We start from the raw sequence: 20,178 nt of genomic DNA, 5'->3' as shown, positions 1-20,178 counted from the left end.
ACAATGATTCTTTTTAACTACAAGAGGTTTGTTCCTCAGCAAGAGCTACCAGGGTTCCATGCCCACGTCAGAAATTGACAGTGTACCTTTTTGCATTGAGGGTTATATCAAAGCATGTAGAAAGCAACTTCATTCATTAATTACTTCTGTACTTCCGGATCCCAACCTTGAGCAATTAAGAGCACAGGCAGAAAAATGAGACCTTTGATGTATGTTGTTGTGAATATCCGAGGTGAATTAAGACTCTCCTGAATTTTTTCTCACAGGAAAAGACCTGTCCAGTCGCAGTGAGACAGACCTTGCTTGCATCTTTGGGAAAAGGTTGAAGCAGACCAGAGATCAGGATGAGGTAAGGATCAGGATATTGTCTCTACTCCATTTCTCAAACTACTGATTTTATGTTTCGTCTTTCTTGTGCCTTCAGTCACCAAAAAGCCAAGACTTTTAGACCTGACCTAAGCAACAGTGTGATTAGCAAGGCTGGAAATATGCTCGGAGATGTTCAAACTTTTGACCATGGTGTGAGTTTGAGTGATTGCTTGGCAATATTCCTGATAGCTTTGGTACCTGTAAGCACCACTGACCTGCTCTGCGTCACGTGAGCCACCCTCGGGCCTATGGGCCGGTGATTAGCGTGTCATGGCGTGCAGTTGGACTCGGCGCAGGGAAAGCGAAGAAATCCCATTAACGGATTAACACCCCCACTCTCCCTGTCCTCCCCCTCCCACCCCTGGCCCACCATGGTCACGTCGGGTACCTCTGATCAGCCAGTGTGCTATCCGTTACTGTCCCTGGACATTTTGTTGCCTACTGTCCTTCAGGGCATGGGAAGTGATGAAATGAGCAAAAGGAATTTCTGATGACTCCTTCAAATCCCTGGAAAGTTAGTTTAAAGTTTGGGAGGATTACTTTGATAAGTTGCTTTTTGGCTTCTATAGCGCTTTGGCTCAGTAGACGTAACTTGGTTTGGTGGTGACGATGCTTCACACAACCAATAGAGGTCCTCTTTCATTTCACTTCTGTTTTTCTGTCTCTTTTGTTAAGCTTGATTTAAAGCATTGTATTTGCAGCTTTTGGATTGTGAACAAGCTTGCTAACCTATTTACGCCAATATGTTTTAGCAGCAATCTCTTTATTCCTCAAGCTTGTTTCGGGAAAATTCGTTCATCTTTTGGACACAATTGATATTTTCTTTTCTTTTGTGTTTTTTTTTCTTTTTTCTTAATCAAATTAATTCCTCCATGCATGGAGTATTTGGCAGTACATGTATATCACAGACGTGCCTGCCAGGCTTTGGAAAACGAAGGCTTTTGATATATCTGCTCAGGTGTTGGTTAGAGGTACTCTCCAACATCATCTTCTGTTTTGATTTCAACAGTGCAGTTGCTAAGTTCCAGTGTTTTCTCAGGGAAGATTGAAACTTACCTATTGGCAGGAACTTAAACCTTAGCCATTTTTTAAAAACTATTTATTCATTTAATTTGTTGCATAAATCAGTCATTTAAATCTCATGCACATTTATTTGGGGGGATAAATAAGGCTGAAAATAAGGATTTCTTTGTTAAGAGGATGGCTCTGAACTGTTCACCAAAGCCCATCTGATGAGTGTGTTCATCTTGTTAATGAAAGTGCAGGTAAATGAGGTTGAAGATGAAGTCAAATATACGTATGACATATATTTGTAACTGGAAGAAATTGATGTTTTAAGTCCTTAGTTTGCTCTAAACACCCTCCGTACCCCCACAAGTGCCACACAATAGCTACCATTCCTGCTCTGCCCAAAATTGGAGATGTTTGCCGTGTGTTATGTTTTTTCCCCCAGTAATCGTTTTGTTCCGGTTTGTTATTGTGCTGTTCAGGAGGGACTTCATTGACCGGATCGAAAACCAATCTGAGCAGAATCACAATGGCATCCCAGGAGGCTGTGCGGCAAGGGCTGGTGGCAAGCCCAGGAAAAGAGCGGGCAGTTAGGCCTGCAGAGGAAGTGTGGATGAGGAGGAGGTTGTATTATGTTGTGTGTGTTTGTGAGACATTGAGGCCAAATTAGTTTTTTTTAAATACAGTGGCTACAGTGAGAACTGTATTGTTGACTAAGCCCCAATGTGTCCTGAGGTGAATATCTCAGCATAGTGGCAGGAAAGACTTTGCGTGGCAGTGAATCACATTTTCTCCTAGCAGCTGATGGGACGTGTAAACGGTTGAGGTTTGCTCACACTTATAATGTCAAAGCAATTAGAATACAGAGTCATTACTCTCCAGTGTAGAACAGGTAGAGTGTGTGGCTGAGAGCTGATTGTTGAAGCACGGCTGTGCGACTGCTTACTCCAGGTTTGGCAGCGTTCTCTCCCACCTCTTGCACCAGGGGTTTTCCTCTCTCTTCGCTCAGCTTCCTGCCAGCCCCTTATCTCTTGTCACAATGCTCCCTGACACACACACACACACACACACACACCCCACGCACGCACATGCACACACACTCACAAAAGGTTCTCCCAGCTCACCCCTGCTCCAGCGGATGCCCCTTTACTTTAAGAGAGTCAGTGGAGAAAGGGGCAGTGCAGAGCGCAAGGAAATCATAGCTCAGGTTAGGGCTTGACTGATATATTAGTCGGACAATAATAATCACCAGTATTGACTTCCTGCACATTTATCAGCAAAATGGCCTCTTCTTGTATGTTTGTGATTTTCTGGTGTAAACAGAATTGTCTGACCTTTGTTGTGTTATGTAAAAATGACTTCTAGCTTACATGCTTGAACATAAAACACTCATAGTTAAATAACATAGAAAATTAATCCAGACTTATCCTTTAATATAAGGATACCAATACACACAATGCTTTTCTCTGGTGATGACCAATGGGAATTCATAAAATAATAAACAAAAACCCGAACCAAAACAAATACTCCAGCTTTTTGTGGAAAAACTGGGTCATGTTTAATATATAAATGTAAAATATAAAATATCAACCGTTTTTATTAATGGTTGTTAATCAGTTATTGGAACTTTTAACCCATTGTTAGTAGGATTCTTCAGTTTGGTTTGGTTTCAGGGTATTTAATTTATTTATATGTAATTCTGTCCTTCCATGGACAGTTCAGCGTTGCATGACACACTTTTGCAAACATGGAATCTCTTAATCATAGTTCCTTAAGTAATTGAGTGAGGCTGAAGCAGTCACAGAGGCTTTGTGGTGGAGTTGGAAGGCCTGGCTTGGCATTACAGGCGTCAGTGTGTGCTGGGTTGCAGTAACCATGTGACTGCAGGAATGTAGCTGCTCTCCATCTGCAGGCTTCACTCTGCTCCTTTCCCAAAGTTCTGTTCCAGCCCCAATTACTCTATCCACCACAACAGAGAGACGACAAGGAGACAGGCTCCTCTGGATCAAACCAAACAGAGCACTTAGGTGGTAGAAGGCTGTCCATTTTACAGCTTAGTGAGACAGTCCTTACCAAATCTCCTTTATGTCTGAGCACCGCAATGTATTAGAGTCCAGTATATCATCACCTTTCAATGAAAAACACGTATCCACATTTCTGTTGATTTTAGTTTACTACATCATTTGAACAAAGAAGCTGTCCTTCACATGGTGTGAAAATTTCATGATGAATGGACAAATAGAAATACTTAAAAATGACTTGGAATTAAAGCTTTTTACATTAACTTCCATGGAAAAGTTTTTTCCTTCTCCTGTAAAGTTAATATTTTGGAGATATGTTTTATTGGGAACTGACTATTTTATTTTTAGGCAAAATGAAAAATATTGTTATACATATTGGGATATTTTAATATTATCCCATACTGGCATTAAAAAATAAATAGTCACAACAAACAGTTAAGTGACCTACATAAACAATAACAGAATAATGCTAAATAGGAATGCAAATTCTGCCTAATATTTCATAAACTATGCGCTAATGAACAGATATTTACTGGAAGCCTAAAAAATAAATATAAACAAGTTTGACTGACATTATCAGAGGGCGGCCTACTTATGATTTCAGGTGATTCCCTTCATTTGCAGGGTACATAATCTGTAACGCAAATTTAGTGATGTGCATTTGAAAATGTTCAGACAAAACCACTGAGCTTACTCCAGACCAGGGGTGGGCACACCTGATTTCACTCCTTTAATTAGTTTGTCTCAGTAAAACAACGGATCATGTGACCTCCTGGTTGGTTGGAGCAAAAACCAGCAGCCACACCGGCTCTTTCCGGATACGATTGCACACTAGGGGGTCAGAATTTCCTACATATTTTTTCCCCCTCTATGGCCAGTCAGTGATATTTTTATTATGTCTGGACCAAGCTAACATTAGCTAGATTGGTTAAAAATGCATATAAATCATAAATTTAAGCAAATTTTAAATTAAAATATAAAAGCTGATACTTACATTTTACATGAAGTATGCTAACTATAATTAATACAATATGTAGGCTGTGTTATGCTCCATGAATTTTGTGAAATATCAATACATAATCTTATCAGTGCGCTGACAGAGATATCACCCACCTTCACACCCTGTTCTTTTTTTATTTCATAATGAGACTGCAGTGGATAAATTATTGGATATATTCTGTGTTTTAGGGCTTGTCATGAATTAAGATTAGAAAGTCTTAACTTTATAGTGTTTGAAATAATTCCCCACCAGGAGCACGTTATTTATCATGTTTTCTCCCTTTTTTTCATTAAAATAATAATAATATATATATAACTATTTTTTAATTACATTTTTGTTTATTTACAGTTTATTTTATAAACTGTAATGTGTATATTAATCATTATTTCCCTAACTTGCTTGTTTCCTAACATCTGTATTAAAGGCGTTTTTAAAGTATTTAATAATTATTCATAGGAAACAGTGATTTTGGAAACTTTCCAACACTTCAAAGAATGACATGCGCGTGTGAGGTTTCTGGGAGGACAATACTTTAACAGTCATTCGTTTCGATGATGTATAGGATAATCTTTTGAAGGTGTTTTGACATGTGTGAATGGTAGTAGCCACCTTTCATTCGGGATGTCTATTTCCTGCTGTATTTCAGGTTTTTAAAATCTCTCTCTCTTTCTCTATTTTGCTCTTTGTCCCTCTCTCCACCAAGCCTTTGGGGGGTTTGGTTAGGCTGCAGGGTGGGGTGTACGAATGTAGGAGTGTAGAAGTGTAGGTGTAGGTTTGATTTATCTCTCGTGCCCCCTCTGCAGCCCCCTCCACTGTAGCAGGCCTGAAAGAAAGAGCAGCGTTTGCTTGAACGTAGCTCGGTTAGCCAAGCCCCAGCATTAGCTGAAATAAACCCTCCTGCCGCTGGTGAAAAATGTCCTGTGATTGGCTAATTAATCAGTCAAAAGGAGAGCGTCGCGGCCTGTGACTTGAGGGACCCGAGCGGGCGACCACTGAGGGCCCGCTGATAAATGGACTCCCGCCTGCTTCATACATCAACCAAACTTAGTCATTTTTTACCACTGCTGCTCGCGTCAAAGGTGGATCACCAAGGCCTACACTTTTGGGTTTTTATTTTTTATTTTTTGCCTGCAATTTTATTTATTCGTGGAATTTCTTTGTCACTTCATCCATGCATTTGAAATAGATTTTCTGCTTCATTATGTGAGCAAAGGTGAAAATGTTGTTTATTTTTGGCAAAACTGCACAAGCATCATATTTAATTGCCTGTGCCGTTAATTGGCCATTGGCCAAGCCGTTAATAAATCTATAAAATGAATTAAAAATAATGCATAACAAAGTTAAACACACTTTAAATTTTAGTGGCAATTATCAATTACTCGAACGTGCCAAGTTGTATGAATTTGATTATTAATTTTTTTTCTTGCTATGACTTGTTGCTGGAGGTCAGATATGTTATCAGTTGTGGTCACTTTCTATAAGGCTGTTAGCCTTATTTTTTTTTCATAATGTTTTGTTTTCCATTAATGGAGGAGGTTGTCAGTTATTGCTGTTTAGAAAGTCATAAATGTGTTGTCAGATATATTAGTAATTATTCCTATTGAGTTTTTATTTTTTCTATTGAGTGATCTATTTTAAAAAAAAAAAGGTTGCTGCTGATGGTACAGTTCTCAGTCTTGGTTCAGTGGCCATTTAGTTTTTCTTTGACAAGAGCTGTATAGATGGTTGCAAATTTGGAAATGGCTCAACACTTTTTAGAAAATATCTATTTATGATTTTTCAGATAATTTTTGGATCATTTTTTGATGTAAGCACTGTGCATTTTTAGCCAAGGAGACTTGAACGTGAAGTCAGACTTCCCTACTTAAAGCTTCTACGTTTTTGTTTTCAAAAGCAACTAGAATTTTAATCATTATAATTGTGATTATTTTAAAAATTTTCGGTCTTATGATATGAAAATTGCTCCCTTTCAAATTGCGATTTCATTATTAAAAGGACTCAAGGGCTTAATTTAATTGTAAAGCTTAGTTATACCTAATAAGTAAGGATTGTGGTGCCCTGGCTTGTTTCTATGCTGCGGTTTCGTGTCTCTATTGACTTTGCTGCTTCAGGGGATGGTGTAACCCTTGGCGCCCTCTCTCACTCCCACACTGGAGCTGACACAAAGCCCCAGGATCAGCGGGTGCCACCTGTAGGTGCTCAGAATCCACCCACGCCCGTCCTCATGAAGAATCGCCCAGCAGCTCGCACACCCATTCCCACTGCTCCAGCCTCCTCCCCAAACGAAGAGCTGTCCAATCAGCCGGGCCGTTTGGCAGATGTGGCAATGCGAAGAGGGGCAACACCGTCATGGGACGCCAGGGAGACCCCCACGGACAGAGAGGAATACTGAATCCCTGCTGACGATGCACAACTTTTATTCTGCCTGATGTTTCATTCAGTGAAGCTCCTACAGCATCACCAAGAACTTCAGGATACCACCGTGATGAGAAAGTTTAGCTTCACATAGGATTTAAAGCTTACTGTGCACTCACTTTTTTTCAGATTGGTCCAGCATCGTTTTTACTGTGAAACTATTATTTTTCTAGAATTTTATACCTATTTATACTATTTTATATATAATAAAATGAAAGTTAAATACAGGACGTAATGGGCAACAAACAACAAAAAACTCTATACAATAAATGCATATATATATATATATATATATATATATATATATAATCATTGTAACTGCAGTTGGTTAGCAGGGATTTTCTGCTTTTGTTCACTGCTGATGTTTGGTATAAAGAGTGATTATAAACCTCTGGTCTAATGCTCCTCTTAAAACACACACATATGTGTAAATATACAGACTGGACATTCATTTCTTTGACAGTCCGTTTAAGAAACCCTGTGTTATGTTCTCGTAGAGAGGCTGACCCAGTCCAAAAAAAAGGTTAAATATATGACACATGGCTATTAGCAAAATTGTCTGAGTTTATGTTGTGGTGTCCTTATATAACTCATTTCAGTGTTGCATTGTGCAGGGATGCTGCATCGGCAGCAATTTCTTGCTCGCGTCTATTTTTTGCAGACCTATTTATTTTATATTGTGTAAATAAAAGCTACTATGTAATTCCCATTATCTGGCCTGGAAAATGAAAATTGATGACCAATCACTCTGTGACCATAATATGGTGGTGTGAGCTTGTGAGTGGGCGGTAAGGTAAATTTGTGCAAGCATGTGATCCGGCATGTTTAGCTTGTGCGGTAATGCGGTAACCGACCACTTGCACTCAAAAGGCATGTTTTGTTTGAAGTCAGGGAGCCTTAATTCGCTATCAGATAACATCTAATTCCCTCAAACAAAAGCACGGCCTCCCTCGCGCTGTTGACAGGGCGCTGTTGCTGCCGCCACGGAATAATAGAGAAACGAGCCAAAGTGACAACCACCCTGCCCTCACGTTCCCCCTTTCCCTCCTCTCCCTCCCCCATGCCTCTAGCGCACACTAGTGCTTTTCACATTCAAAGCCTTAGACATTATCAGGTTACTTTTACTGGTAATATTCAGGTTTTACCTCATTCACACATGCAGCCCTTTAACGGTATTTAACCGGAACACATGTTCATACATGACATGACATTTCAATTTTATTAATAGCTCCCTCGTATCTAAAATATAGAAAATAAAATTATATATAAAATTCACTTCATCCTAGAATTAATTACGAAATACACTTATTCATGCAGTTTTCACCCCACAAACACGCTCTCTTGGATGCAAAACACCAAAAGTTACTTGAGTGCCACAGTTTTGTTTACTGGTGCCACCCTTTGGAGAATCATCCATCTGTTAATATGATTGTGTTATAATCCATGTCCATTTAAAAATAGCCATAAACGCACTTATCTTTGTCGGCTGTAACATAAACGTCATTGTCATTGCCTAGAAGCATATATACTTTTACTCTCACTTTATCCCGTTGTTGTATTAGAACAGGTACAGCTAAACTGACAGATTTTGACTCCTGTTCTTAATCAGCTTCATATTTCCCAGCATAAAATGAGTATTTGTAGAAGTAACCTGACATCTATAGATAAGTGCTGTTGCATAAGTAAAAGGGCAGTAGGAGAGCCAGCAGGTAGCAGAGATGGTGGTGTGGCGCGTTAGCTGCAGGCCGTGGCAGGGTGATTACAGCCCAGCAGAGAAAGCTAACTGCCTGCCGCTCCTCAGAGCCGCTGCTGTTGCGGAGGGCCCAGCTCATGTTTAATCACTGCCCTTTTTAATCGAATAAATCACGGCCGGCGTGGAGAGTAAACGGCGCCTCCTCCATCTTGGGCCTGACACATCGGCTCCTCGGGGGGCATGGAGAGGCAAGCACTTTACAATGTAAAGCAAGCAGAGTTTAGCGATGATGCCCTATGCAGAGTGTTGTTGCAGAGTGTTGCCATTTGTTTCTGGTGATAAGTTATGTGAGCAGCTCCAGCGGAGGCCTGCCTCACAGACAGCACAGACACCCCACCTAAGCTTTGGGACTTCCTGGGTTTATTTAGCTGGTGGTTTCACTTTTTTTACTGATAACTTTCCCAAAGCTCTTTTGTTTAATTGGATGCTCAATAGCTTTCCTTATGTGGTTGCACTTGCGTGAAATGCATTTATTTTTTCCAAAATTTATTGACAGGTGTTAGGGCACAGATATATATATTAGTGCCCAAAAAACATATATATATATATACAATATTCTGACACAATGCACTAATACTAGAAATGCTATATTTTAAATCTACCATTAAAATTGTTTCATCTGTACATCTCCTCAGTTCATGAAAAAATAAGTTCACACATCCTCTAGAGTGAAGAGAGATTTTCTGTAAAAATTAAGTTTCCTTATATCTGAGGTCATATATATATATATATATTTTTTTTTTTTTTTTTTTTTTTTTTTTTTTTTTTTAATAAATTTTCAAAATTTCAGCAATCATAAATTAAAAAATATTTATGCTTCTCAATGTCGAGATTGTAGTGTGGTGTGTATTGCAGTTTGCTTCTCTATCTAGAAATTGTAGTGTGCTTCTTTATGTAGAGATTGTGTATTAATTTAAAAATAACATTTTAAAGCTGTTATTTGACCAGAGGTGTTATAGCTAAATCCAGTTTTATAAGAGCAGCTGTGCTTTCTTTGTGCTTGTACATGCAGTTGGTCAGTGTTCTATAAATGTTTTGATATAAATTATACTTACTGTTTATCAGCAGTACCAAAATGAAATGCTATAACACTTATTTGACGTATCGGTGAACGTTGTGTGGCAGGTTCCAATCTTGCTGAATCAAAACTAATGTGTTTCTTGTATGCTGCTCTTATCATTTTCATGTAAACGGAAGCGATTTCCATGCATTATCCTCACTATTGTTGGACAGGACCCTGGAGAGCTCGTTTTCTTTTTCTTTCTTTTTGGGAAATTCATTAATTTAAATCCCTTTCCTAAAGGATAGCTATTTTAACGTGACTTATAGGAAATGCATATTCTGATTAAAGGTGTCTGGCTTAGATGCCCCTCAGGGTTCCTGTGAGGACAAGAGAGCACAGCAGTATACAGGATTAGAGAGGGTAATTGAGTCTGGTAATTTCAGGGTCATTTAGTATCTTGTAATATCTGATGTTAGGGTCCCAATTAAAGCCAGTAGAGCACTGTATTGCGTGGGAGCCACCTGTTTTGCTGTCCGCCCACGTGAGTGGTATGAAGGATGGTACAATAGCACCCCTCTCCTCATCAGGGAGGGGCAGCTGGATAATCTCATGCCCGATCCATACACTCAGGCCACTGCCAAATTTATAATGGTGGCAGGACAATGAGAGCACATTCGCACAATCAGCCCTCTCCCCAATATTGGCCTGATATTAGCTATCGGCCAGTGTTTGTAATGGGCCTGGTTCGGGTTTGTTTAGCATGAGGCCAGTAGTGCTCAGAGGCGAGTAGAATCCTCAGAGGACTTTAACGCTGACACCCTTCTTTATTTTTCACAAAGCTGCTGATTGATTGGTCTGTCAGAACTTCAACCGCAGAATAAAGTGGGGCACGTTTATCTACAGCTTGCTACTCCCCCCACCCTCTTAAGCTCAGCAAAGTAACCTGTCTTTGCACGTTAGACCAGGGCCAGATTTTCTACTTCTTCCTTCCTGCCTTCCTCACGCAGACAATTAATAGGGACTTTAAGTAGCTCTGGCAACAGGGACAGCTAAAACTACAAGAAAAGCTGTGATGTTTTGTGCATGCACAAACCAGTCTCTCTGCTTCCTGCTGCCATGGCCTACAATCTTACTACAGCAAAAACACTGGTTTGGTGTACTAGCTTAAACATTATTTCTCCAAGTTTATTGTGTGCTGGACTGTAATTATAGTTACACTAGATGACACAGTTTGTTCCATGATTTTAGAGGAATTTGGTCCAAAACACAGTTTCATCAATATTTAGCTGTTCTGTGAAAATACATACTGTTCTTTGAAGATACACCAGAGTCCCACAAAGACCCTGAAGTGTCAGCTTATATTTCATGATTGTTGATTAGCATTCTTTAAGAATCTTAAAACTGTAACCTCAAAAGCTAAAGCTAAAACTTGCATTGAATTTGATCACATTAATTTTGTAAAATACTTAGCTTTTCACAATTTGATGTTTTGTTATTATTTGGACTTTGATAGCGCGTAATCTGTTGCATAAAGCAATGCTTCTCTTGACTTTTTCTTGGACCGCATAGAGTGTCAAATGCTCGGCTCCATTGCTACAGTGTTAGAAATGTTGCTTAGGGATTTTGGTTTCCAGAGCTCAGGTGCTATAATTTTATTTTATTTTAATTTTTTCAGCCACCATAGCAGTTTGTGTTGCCTTGGCTTCAAGTCCCGATTAATGAGGGGCCTAAACCATAGAATACAGCTGTAAGGTACTACACAGGATCAGACAAGTTACCCCTGTCACTGTCCTGAAATTACCATAAAAGTAATAAGTGCAGATAGTGTTTTGTGCCTAGTTGATAACTAAAACAGCATAAGCTCAAATAAACAAACAATACCAACCTCAGCCCTCCACCACCAGGCAGACATATATATAATGAAATATATTGTTATATTGTTTTTTTTAAAGTGTATTTTTTTATCCACAATTGTAATGGGCCCCACCTTCTCTGCATGTTTGAAAAATATGAGGTGTGGCAACAGTGACGCAGGGAGGTTGAGGTAGCACCAATATTAGCTGTGAAGCTTGTTAGCCTTATGCTAAATATGAACATCTTTCACCAAGTGAGATGGTTCTAGACCCAGAGAGCTGCTCTGAGAAAGTCTACTGAGGCGTAGGCCCCCACGTCCTGTTAATTCTTCTCCTCCTGTGCCAGACACAGTGCGCCCCACAGAAAACAGAACCCTTGTGCTGGCTGTACACTGTGGGTAGAAGCCAAAGAACAGCCCACTGCACTCTCCACCAGTTCCAACGAGCTGCCGCCAGGCTCCCCACACACTCCACCAGGTCTCTCTCTGTCCGAGCTGCTTCCCTCCTCAGAGTGTCTCTCTCTTCCTCCTCCACTTTCCCATCGGAAAGAGAGACCCAGGGAGAGAGAGACAGAGACAGACTCTCCTACACAGGAAAAAACATGTGTCTAAACTTGGGGTTTGAAGGGGGTGCTTACAGTCAAAACACCCGCGCACTTTTGATGTAATAGTAGGTAAAACCCTCACTATTTTATCATGAAATTGGGTGTGGCTGCAGATTCAGCTCATGTTTTCAGGGTCTTGCAGAGAAGTGTGTAGCATTTTAGTGATGGAAATCAGTGTATCAGTTACTGGCTTGTGGTAATAGAATCTTAACATCAAGGCAGTGTCTGAATAAACTTATAACTCAAAAAATTACTGTTAGGGTTTATTTACTGTTTAAATAGAGAAATTGTATTCAGGTTGCTTTCTTCTAATTTCATGCCTTTCCCCCAACTCATCAGATGAAATTTTTGCCCATGTGATCATCTAAAATATCTACAATGAAATCATAGTTATGTAATTAATTTTACAGGTTTACTGTGAGTACCTTTGTGACATGTCGTCACTGACAAAACAAAACCTCATACCAACAACAACAAAAAAAAACATTGTCATAAGAAAACGAGAAACATTAAAATGGAAATGAAAGTAAAATTATTTTCCAATGTTGTTTTTATGTAGTGCTTTTCATCAAAAATATAGGGTAGATCATGTTTACCAATTATGTTAAAAAAAATAGATGCAATACATTATCCTTTCAGCAATGCTATTCATTATGAAGAAGGTTTCTGGCATCTAGACAAGCATACTCATCCTGTTTAAAATACTACTGTGTTTACGGTTGTCTTTTCCAGTTTAATCTCAATTGAGCTGTTCTCCTGTGGAAGAAATGTTGATATCCTTCCATCACAGGTATACTGTGTAATATCTGTTTATGTTGATTGGTGTCAGAAGGGATAAGACCTCTTACAATAGCAGATATGTTTAAAGTATGAGAAATCTCTCCCTTTACCTGGTGATGCTCTTAAATATAGCACTGTGTCGCTGTGCTAGTTCTCCACCATATGCAGTCTTTAGTCCCTGGACACTAGAAGTTCTCGTTGCTGACGCAGCACTCACAATGCTAAACTAGCATAGTCTTTATGCAGTGAGGAATATTGCTTCTCTTTCATAAATTAGGGAGACGGTGTGACATAGCACAGAGTTGGAGAAATTTGTTGCCGTTTTCAGCAGCAAATTACTGAGTCCTGTACTACCAGGTTTTTTTTTTTTTTTTAATGAAACCCACCCAGTTGCATTTCATCATAATGGCATCCTGCTTTTTTTGCTGCTGTGCATTGGCATTGGTTGGCATGGCATGGTCTTGTTTTCAGCCTTTAAAATGTCCCCCTGTTCCCCTCTTTGCCTGTCCCAAGTCCCAGAGCTGCTCCTTTGGACCCCTCCCCACCCCCTGAAAGGTCTGCTCTGGGGATGGGAGAGCAGGAAAGAGCCGATGGCCTGCGCTGCTGGGCCTTATCTGAGTTCTGCACACGGCAGTGGGGAACGTATCCTCTTCCTGGGGCCTCCCCTGCTGCCAGGAGCAACGAGAAAAGGAGGGACAGGGAGGAGGAATGAAGAGAAGAAGAAGATGGAGTGGACAGTGGGTTGAAGTAAAAATTTGAGGGCTTTTTTCCCCCCTTTAAATTTATTAATGAATTTATTTATTATAAAGGTGGGCAATGTGGCAGTATAAAAATAATATTGACAAAAGGCATGTTTAATTACAGACAGGGATTAATTAGTAGGCCTAACTCAAATGAAAATTGGCCAACACCTTTTTCAGGAACCTGTGAATGTTGATAATTATTTGGCTGATATTGATATTAAATAGTTTAGATTGTGATCTTATAATCCAATAATTTAGTTAATTGCTGCTGTACTGACATGATTGCCTTTTTTCTAATTGTTTGTTTATTAAACACAAATAAACAGAAGTAATATATTTTCAGAGCCAACCAGATTTAAAAGTATTGACACATTATTTATGGTTTTATTTACCAATATCTGTAATAATCTGAGTGAAAATCATTGTGCCCACAGCTTGTAAATTGTTCATATTTTGGTACGATTACCCACCCCTAGCTCTATGGTGCTTTGATAATGTTGTTGTTGTTGGTTGTGGTGGTGTTATTGGTTTGTCAATGGGGATCTCTTAGTCACTTAAGCACAGTCATGTAAAGGGGTCTTACACTGTCTGTGTGTCAGCGAGATGCATGTTTTTTGCTTTTGTTTGTTTGTGCTCCTGTATGTGTGTGGCACAAGCTGGTCCCTGTTCAGCAATGCTGAGAGAGCGCTACCAGCAGCAGTCCTCTCGCCACATTAGAAAGATAAGGCTAATGGAGGTCCCCAGGCGGAGCCCAACGCACAACCACACACACACATACAGCATCACCACGGCTCTCTGATGAAGAGGATTTCCCCACTCACTCCATCTCTCTTCATCTCTTCCCTCTCTCCCTCCTTTTTCCCCTCTCCTGAGAGTAATTTCACAGTTCACTTTTAAAATGCCCCCCAGACATTCTGCTAAGACCCAGCTCCATGCCGCCTGCCTGGCCCATCACTTCTCCTCACACTAACACTCTGCCACTGCCCAAACCAGAGGGAATACAATTGTGCAGGAACTGGGAATTATAGATTTTTTATTTTTTTTGGGGGGGTGAGGAAAGTGGGAAAGTTTTCATTTAATGAGCCTACATCTGCACTTCTGCTCTCCCAGGCCTTGCAGTTGGGCACCTTTTTTGGCGAGATCTGAAGCAGCAGCTTTTAACGAAATGACCCCAGTATTCAGCACAAAGATTGTTGAATCATGTAATACAGCTGTGATTGTAACTGGCCAGCACATCAAGTCTGGTTTAACATAGTAAACTCTTCACATATGTGCTTAACAACAAAGGTGCCAAAAGCATTCTGTAGAGCAAAATCAGTCTGTGAGTGGCCACATTTATTGTATTCCCAGTCAGTAGGGTAATTAAGTACAAGCCGTTCATTCTTCAGCATTGGGAAGAAAAGCAGAAAACATTGTCACTGTAATGTTTTTGCATTTATATCCAACATCGCTTCTTTACACTGTGTGAAAATTTCATAGAGAACTGACTAAAAATGACCTGGAAGTTATGAACATTTTTGCTTTCTCCTGTGAATTTGATTTTGTAGATATACATGTTTACACCAACCTCCAAAACTAATCTAAACTAAACTATTTTTTAAGACTACAGTTATTCTGAGGCAATTTGCCTTTAGTACTTCAAAGAAATCCAACACTTATAAATTACAAACTCACCCTTAATCCACATAACTGCCATAATGACTAAACATTGAAATACACATTATATTGCGCACTGAAATTTGTGATATATATTTCTACATCAGGCTGTGGCTGTACTAGTCCATGAGACTGAACAAAGCCCAGAATCGGGTTTTCATTTGTTACACTGTGACATTGCCAGTAGAGGAACACTAACAGCCTTTTTTTTTTTTTTTTTTAAAGGTCCCTTGATAGGGCTATTGAAAAATGCCATTTTCATGCTGGACTGTGACATAATGTAGGGCTGCGTTGTTGTTTAGCACAGGCTTCAGAGCGGGTATTCTTCACCCCAAATCATTATGCATTGAGCAGCCCATTAGCAAAATGAAGATGAATGGGGCGGAGGTGCAGCAGTGACTAAGTGCTGGCTGCTTCACTTTAATCTAAAGTCTGCCTCTGTGGTCTTTTCAACATAGTCACTGTCCGTTGCCTTGTGGTGTGCTGTGATTGGGCAGGGATTTTTTGCTACATAAATGAATGCGGGTGTCTGTGTGTGGGGGTTTTATTTATTTATTTATTTATTTATTTATTAAATATAAATAATTGTAGTTCAATCAATATACACACCTGCATACAGTTGAGAGGTGCAAAATGTATATAAGTGCTGAACAACCTTACAAACCTGTGACAAATAAAAAAATAAATAAATAAATAAAGCATTACGTACAAACCCCATTTCCAGAAAAGTTGGGAAGCTGTGCAAAACAAGACACACAAAAACAGAATGCAATGATTTGCAAATAATTTAAAATCTATATATAATTGAAAGCCATACCAAAATAAAAATGTTAATTGTTGAAAAAGAGAAATGTAATAGTTTTTTTTTTTTTTTTTTTTTTTGTAAAGTGTCCATTTGATGTCACATAAATAAATTTGGGATAGGACCTGTTTACCGCTGTGTTGCATTACCTCTACTACCTCTACTCTAGGTCTGATTGTAGCCAGTGTCTACAAACATTTTAGACATTCATGTTTAGTTTTCTATGTGTACAGTTGGTTATTGATAATACTGAATGCCATGGTTTTATAGTTTTAGATGTAGATGTATGGCATTTATTATGGCCCACTTGGGAGTGGTAAGCTGTGGGTGTGTATAAGGTGGGTTAGTCTCGTTGCTAACAGTCATGTGTCCTCTCTGTATATTTGTCTAGACTGATGTATTTTGTTTTACTGCTCTCCTACATGTGGACTCTGTGATAGTGTGCATTCTCTGCTAAGAACGTCTAGAAGCCTGTGGTTGTATTCGTCTGAAATGAATCTAATGTAAATTGCTATACAAATGTTGTTTTTCATCAATGTCGTGTTGGTGTTGTTGGGTGGACTCTGAGGTGGCCAGTTCAGTGTTTTGAGAATCCTAATTTATTTTGTTTTATTTTAACAGCTACACATCCTTTCAGATCCACTGTTTTGAGTTGCTTTCTTACAGTGGAAATGTAGACATAGCTTTTTATCAGATCTTAAGTGGTGACAGTTTTGGTGGTCTGTCAAGTCTTGCAGGGTTTTGAGCTTCCGGGAACATGTATTTTTTACATTTTCTATGACATTTCCTGATGCCAGTGGAATTTTTTAGAAATCATGTTCATTAAATGTTTGTTTCATTGGTTAAACTTTGATCACTTGTTTTTTGCAGGCCAGCAGTGGTTCTGACTCTCAGGAGGAAAAAGAACAAGGCAACGATGACAAGGACAGTTCTTCTGCTCCAGAGCCGCAGCTCAACACAGTGACCAGCACACTGACCATGCAGGAATACTTCGCACAGCGAATGGCTCGGTTAAAGAAAGACCACTCTGTCACGTCCTCTCCAGCAGCCAGCAGCAACCACCAGTCTCCATCATCCTCCCCATCTACTGAGAACTCTCCCATCACTAGCGACACAGAACAGAGAAAGACAAAGAAGAAGAAGAAGCAAAAGAAGGCGTGTAAGGATGAAGGACAAGAGGATGAGGAAAAGGTGAAGGAAGCTGAGGGAGCTCTGCTGACAGATGAGGTTGTTGACTTAGAGCAGGGGGATACGGAGAGGAGGAAGAAGAAAAAGAAGAAAAAACAAGACACTACAGAGGAGGATGTAGCAGAGGATTGCAGCATCCCTACAGCAGCAGAAGACACAGCCAGAGAAAAAGCGGCCAAGAAGAATAAGAGGAAAAACAAAGAAACGCCTGCTTGCACACCTACAGATTCAGCCAATGAACCTGATACAGAAATAGAAACAAATATAGCAATAGACACTGGTCTTTCTGAGAAGAAGAAAAAGAAGAGAAAGAGGAGGGAACAGGTAGATGAATTGGCAGATGTAGTAGTGGAGGAAAAGAAACCCAAGAAGGACAAGAAGAAGAAGAAAGCTGATGATTAAACCGTTATACTGATTACTCAATCATGTTTTTAGTATCTCCAGTAATATTTCAAAATGGACAGCAGTAAAACTTGCAGACTTATTCTGCTCATTATTTACCTACATCATCAATTAAAATTTTAGCTTTGATTATGACGATGACTGCATCGATGAAATGACATGCAGGAGCCTTTTGTAATATTCAGCCCTGTAAGCATTTGAAACTCTTGTCTAGAAAAATAAATCGCTGTGTCCTCAGTGTGTCTTTTCTGTAAGGATGTCTATAAACATAAAGGAAGATTTATAGGGTCTGGGGTTTCCTTTGATCATCAAAAGTTTTGTGCTGTAAAACTTAAGCCAAGAAAAGCAGAACTCAAAAAATATATATTTTCTATGTGTTATTTAAAAAAGTGCTGCATCTTCTAGCTGTCATGATTTTCCTCACCCTGGTGTGATGTGTGAGGCATTGTAGCCTACACCTCGAAAATTCACCATTACTCTAAAAAATGGGTCATTTTTTACATTACGCGCGTCCCTCGTGCAATGTCGCAAAACCTGCTCTGGTAGACAATATACAACACACAAGACTGCTGTTTTGGGAGGATGTGGGATTTTACTTGTATTTATTTATTTATTGCAGTGGGTCCAGAGCCTACCCGAAATCATAGGGCACAAGGCGGGAACACACCCCAGAGGGGTGCCAGGCTTTCACAGGGTGACACACGCATTCACTCACACTCACACCTATGGACACTTTTGAGTCGCCAGTCCACCTACCAATGTGTTTTTGGACCGTGGCAGGAAAACTGGAGCACCCGGAGGAAACCCACGCGGACACAGGAAAAACACCAAACATCTCACAGACAATCACCCGGAGTGGCACTCGAACCCCTGCTGTGTGACTGCGGCAAACATTTTAGTCTTTGATCATTGCTCATTTAAATAATGTTTCATTTACCCAGCACTGCCACCACTGAGGCAAATGGTGCTTGGAGGCAGGTGAAGTCAGTTTATGGACACCAAATGCTGAATAATGTAGTAGAAAACCCATGTTAATGTGCTTTGTAACATGTTTAATAACAACATGAATTACATACTGATGTAGTTCAATTCAAGCACATGTAGAAATGAGGGTTTAACTTTGTTTCAAAGCTGTCAGCATTACCGCTTTAGATCAGATATGCCCTTCAACAAGCCTGTCACCATGTTGTTTTAACTGATAATTTGTAAATATGCCATGGATCTTAAATTTTAAACAGCCATTGTGAAACAGCCCTCATCAGCAGAGCTAAACAAACAGAGCGTCTTTCTCTCTGGAGGATTGATGGCACAGTGCGGAATGTTTGCCTTGGTGGACTGTGCCATGTGGCTTTAGAAGTGTTTTCACTGAGATTGTGCAGCTTACCTGACAAAGCGCATGTCATGTGTCTAAAGTCTTTTCTGCTAAATATAGCTGGCGTCTTTTATTTAGTGGAGGATGGCTGCTAACAAAGACAGTGTGGAAGCTTGATGACTTTGCCGAATGGTCAATATTGGTCTTCCAGTTATCCTCAATACAAGAGGATGTCCTAGTTTATGAGCTTAATCGAATTTAAGGGAGCCGTGGCTTTCAGCTGTTAACGGTTATTCATGCGCCATCCACTGGTTAAGACTTATTCAAAAGGAAAGCCCGTCCTGAGCCGAGACAAAGCTGCTTTTTTGAAGTAAATAATGTAGGGCTAGACTTGACAAAATTATGCAAGACTTGAAGCATGGACGAATCACCGAAGAGGACAACGGAAAACCCAAAAAAGATAATCTTATTTACAGGTTGAGAGTGGGAGTCTTGGACCACTAAAAAGGGGAAAAGGAAGCGCACGCTGCTAATGTTACTGAAAAATAATGAGTGCCACACACAGCCACAGCTTAGTCACTTTGTCACCACTGTCTCTGACAAGGATATTAACCTCAGAGAGTAAATAGAGAGGAAATCTCTGAGCTGAGTGGCAGAAATAATGGTATTAACGTCCCACTTCTTCTCACTGCACCACGCCCCCCATTTTTTTAAGAACAAGGAAAAGGAGAAGCTTCAGCTTTGGATTTAGAGAAAAAGTAAACAGAACGGAGCTGTTAGATTCAACAGCCCCTGATTTGATCAGCAGAATGCTGATTAGAAAGCAAAAGGAGCAATTCATCACTCTCTCTATTGTCTACACTTTATGATCCTGCGCTCTCTCTGATAGCTTTAAAACAGGTTTGCACAGGCCCTGTGATTATATTTGACTGGTTGCCTGAGGACAACGGAAGCAGAAACGTTCACTTTTTGATCTAAGCGCGTTAAAGTACAGTCAAATGAAGTAAGTACAGTAAAAGCTGATGTAAGATTCCACCTCTACATTTATCCTATACACACTGAAAAGAAGCCCACATCATTCAGTACACTGTATGTCCAGATGTTTGTAAACAACCCCTGTAATGACTAACTTCAGCTACTTTAAGGTGCCCTCATTGTGCAGAAAGGCATTCAAATACCCACACACAGCTCGTGCAATCTCCATAAAAAATGTGCCAAGTATGTGACGCTGAAGCAGATGCACATGAGCCTAATGTCATCGTCCTCAAA

The 20,178-nt window shown here is 39.9% G+C and overlaps 1 protein-coding gene across 3 annotated transcripts in view; it reads left to right on the top strand.

Annotated features, from left to right (window-relative positions):
• Window positions 1-17,828, top strand: part of pinx1 (PIN2 (TERF1) interacting telomerase inhibitor 1) — a 28,288-nt gene extending 10,460 nt beyond the window's left edge. For all 3 annotated transcript variants that reach the window (XM_066677108.1, XM_066677107.1, XM_066677109.1), the window contains exons 6-7: window positions 267-349; window positions 16,878-17,828. In XM_066677108.1, the coding sequence (XP_066533205.1) occupies window positions 267-349; window positions 16,878-17,597 (803 nt within the window). In that variant the 3' untranslated portion in view covers window positions 17,598-17,828. The remainder of the gene's footprint in view (window positions 1-266; window positions 350-16,877) is intronic.
• Window positions 17,829-20,178: the final 2,350 nt, after the last annotated feature.

Source organism: Hoplias malabaricus, chromosome 7, assembly GCF_029633855.1.
Source record: "Hoplias malabaricus isolate fHopMal1 chromosome 7, fHopMal1.hap1, whole genome shotgun sequence".
In the NCBI taxonomy this organism is placed as follows: domain Eukaryota; kingdom Metazoa; phylum Chordata; class Actinopteri; order Characiformes; family Erythrinidae; genus Hoplias; species Hoplias malabaricus.
Note: the sequence above shows the minus strand (reverse complement) of the source record. Positions and strands in the feature narration are given on the sequence as shown.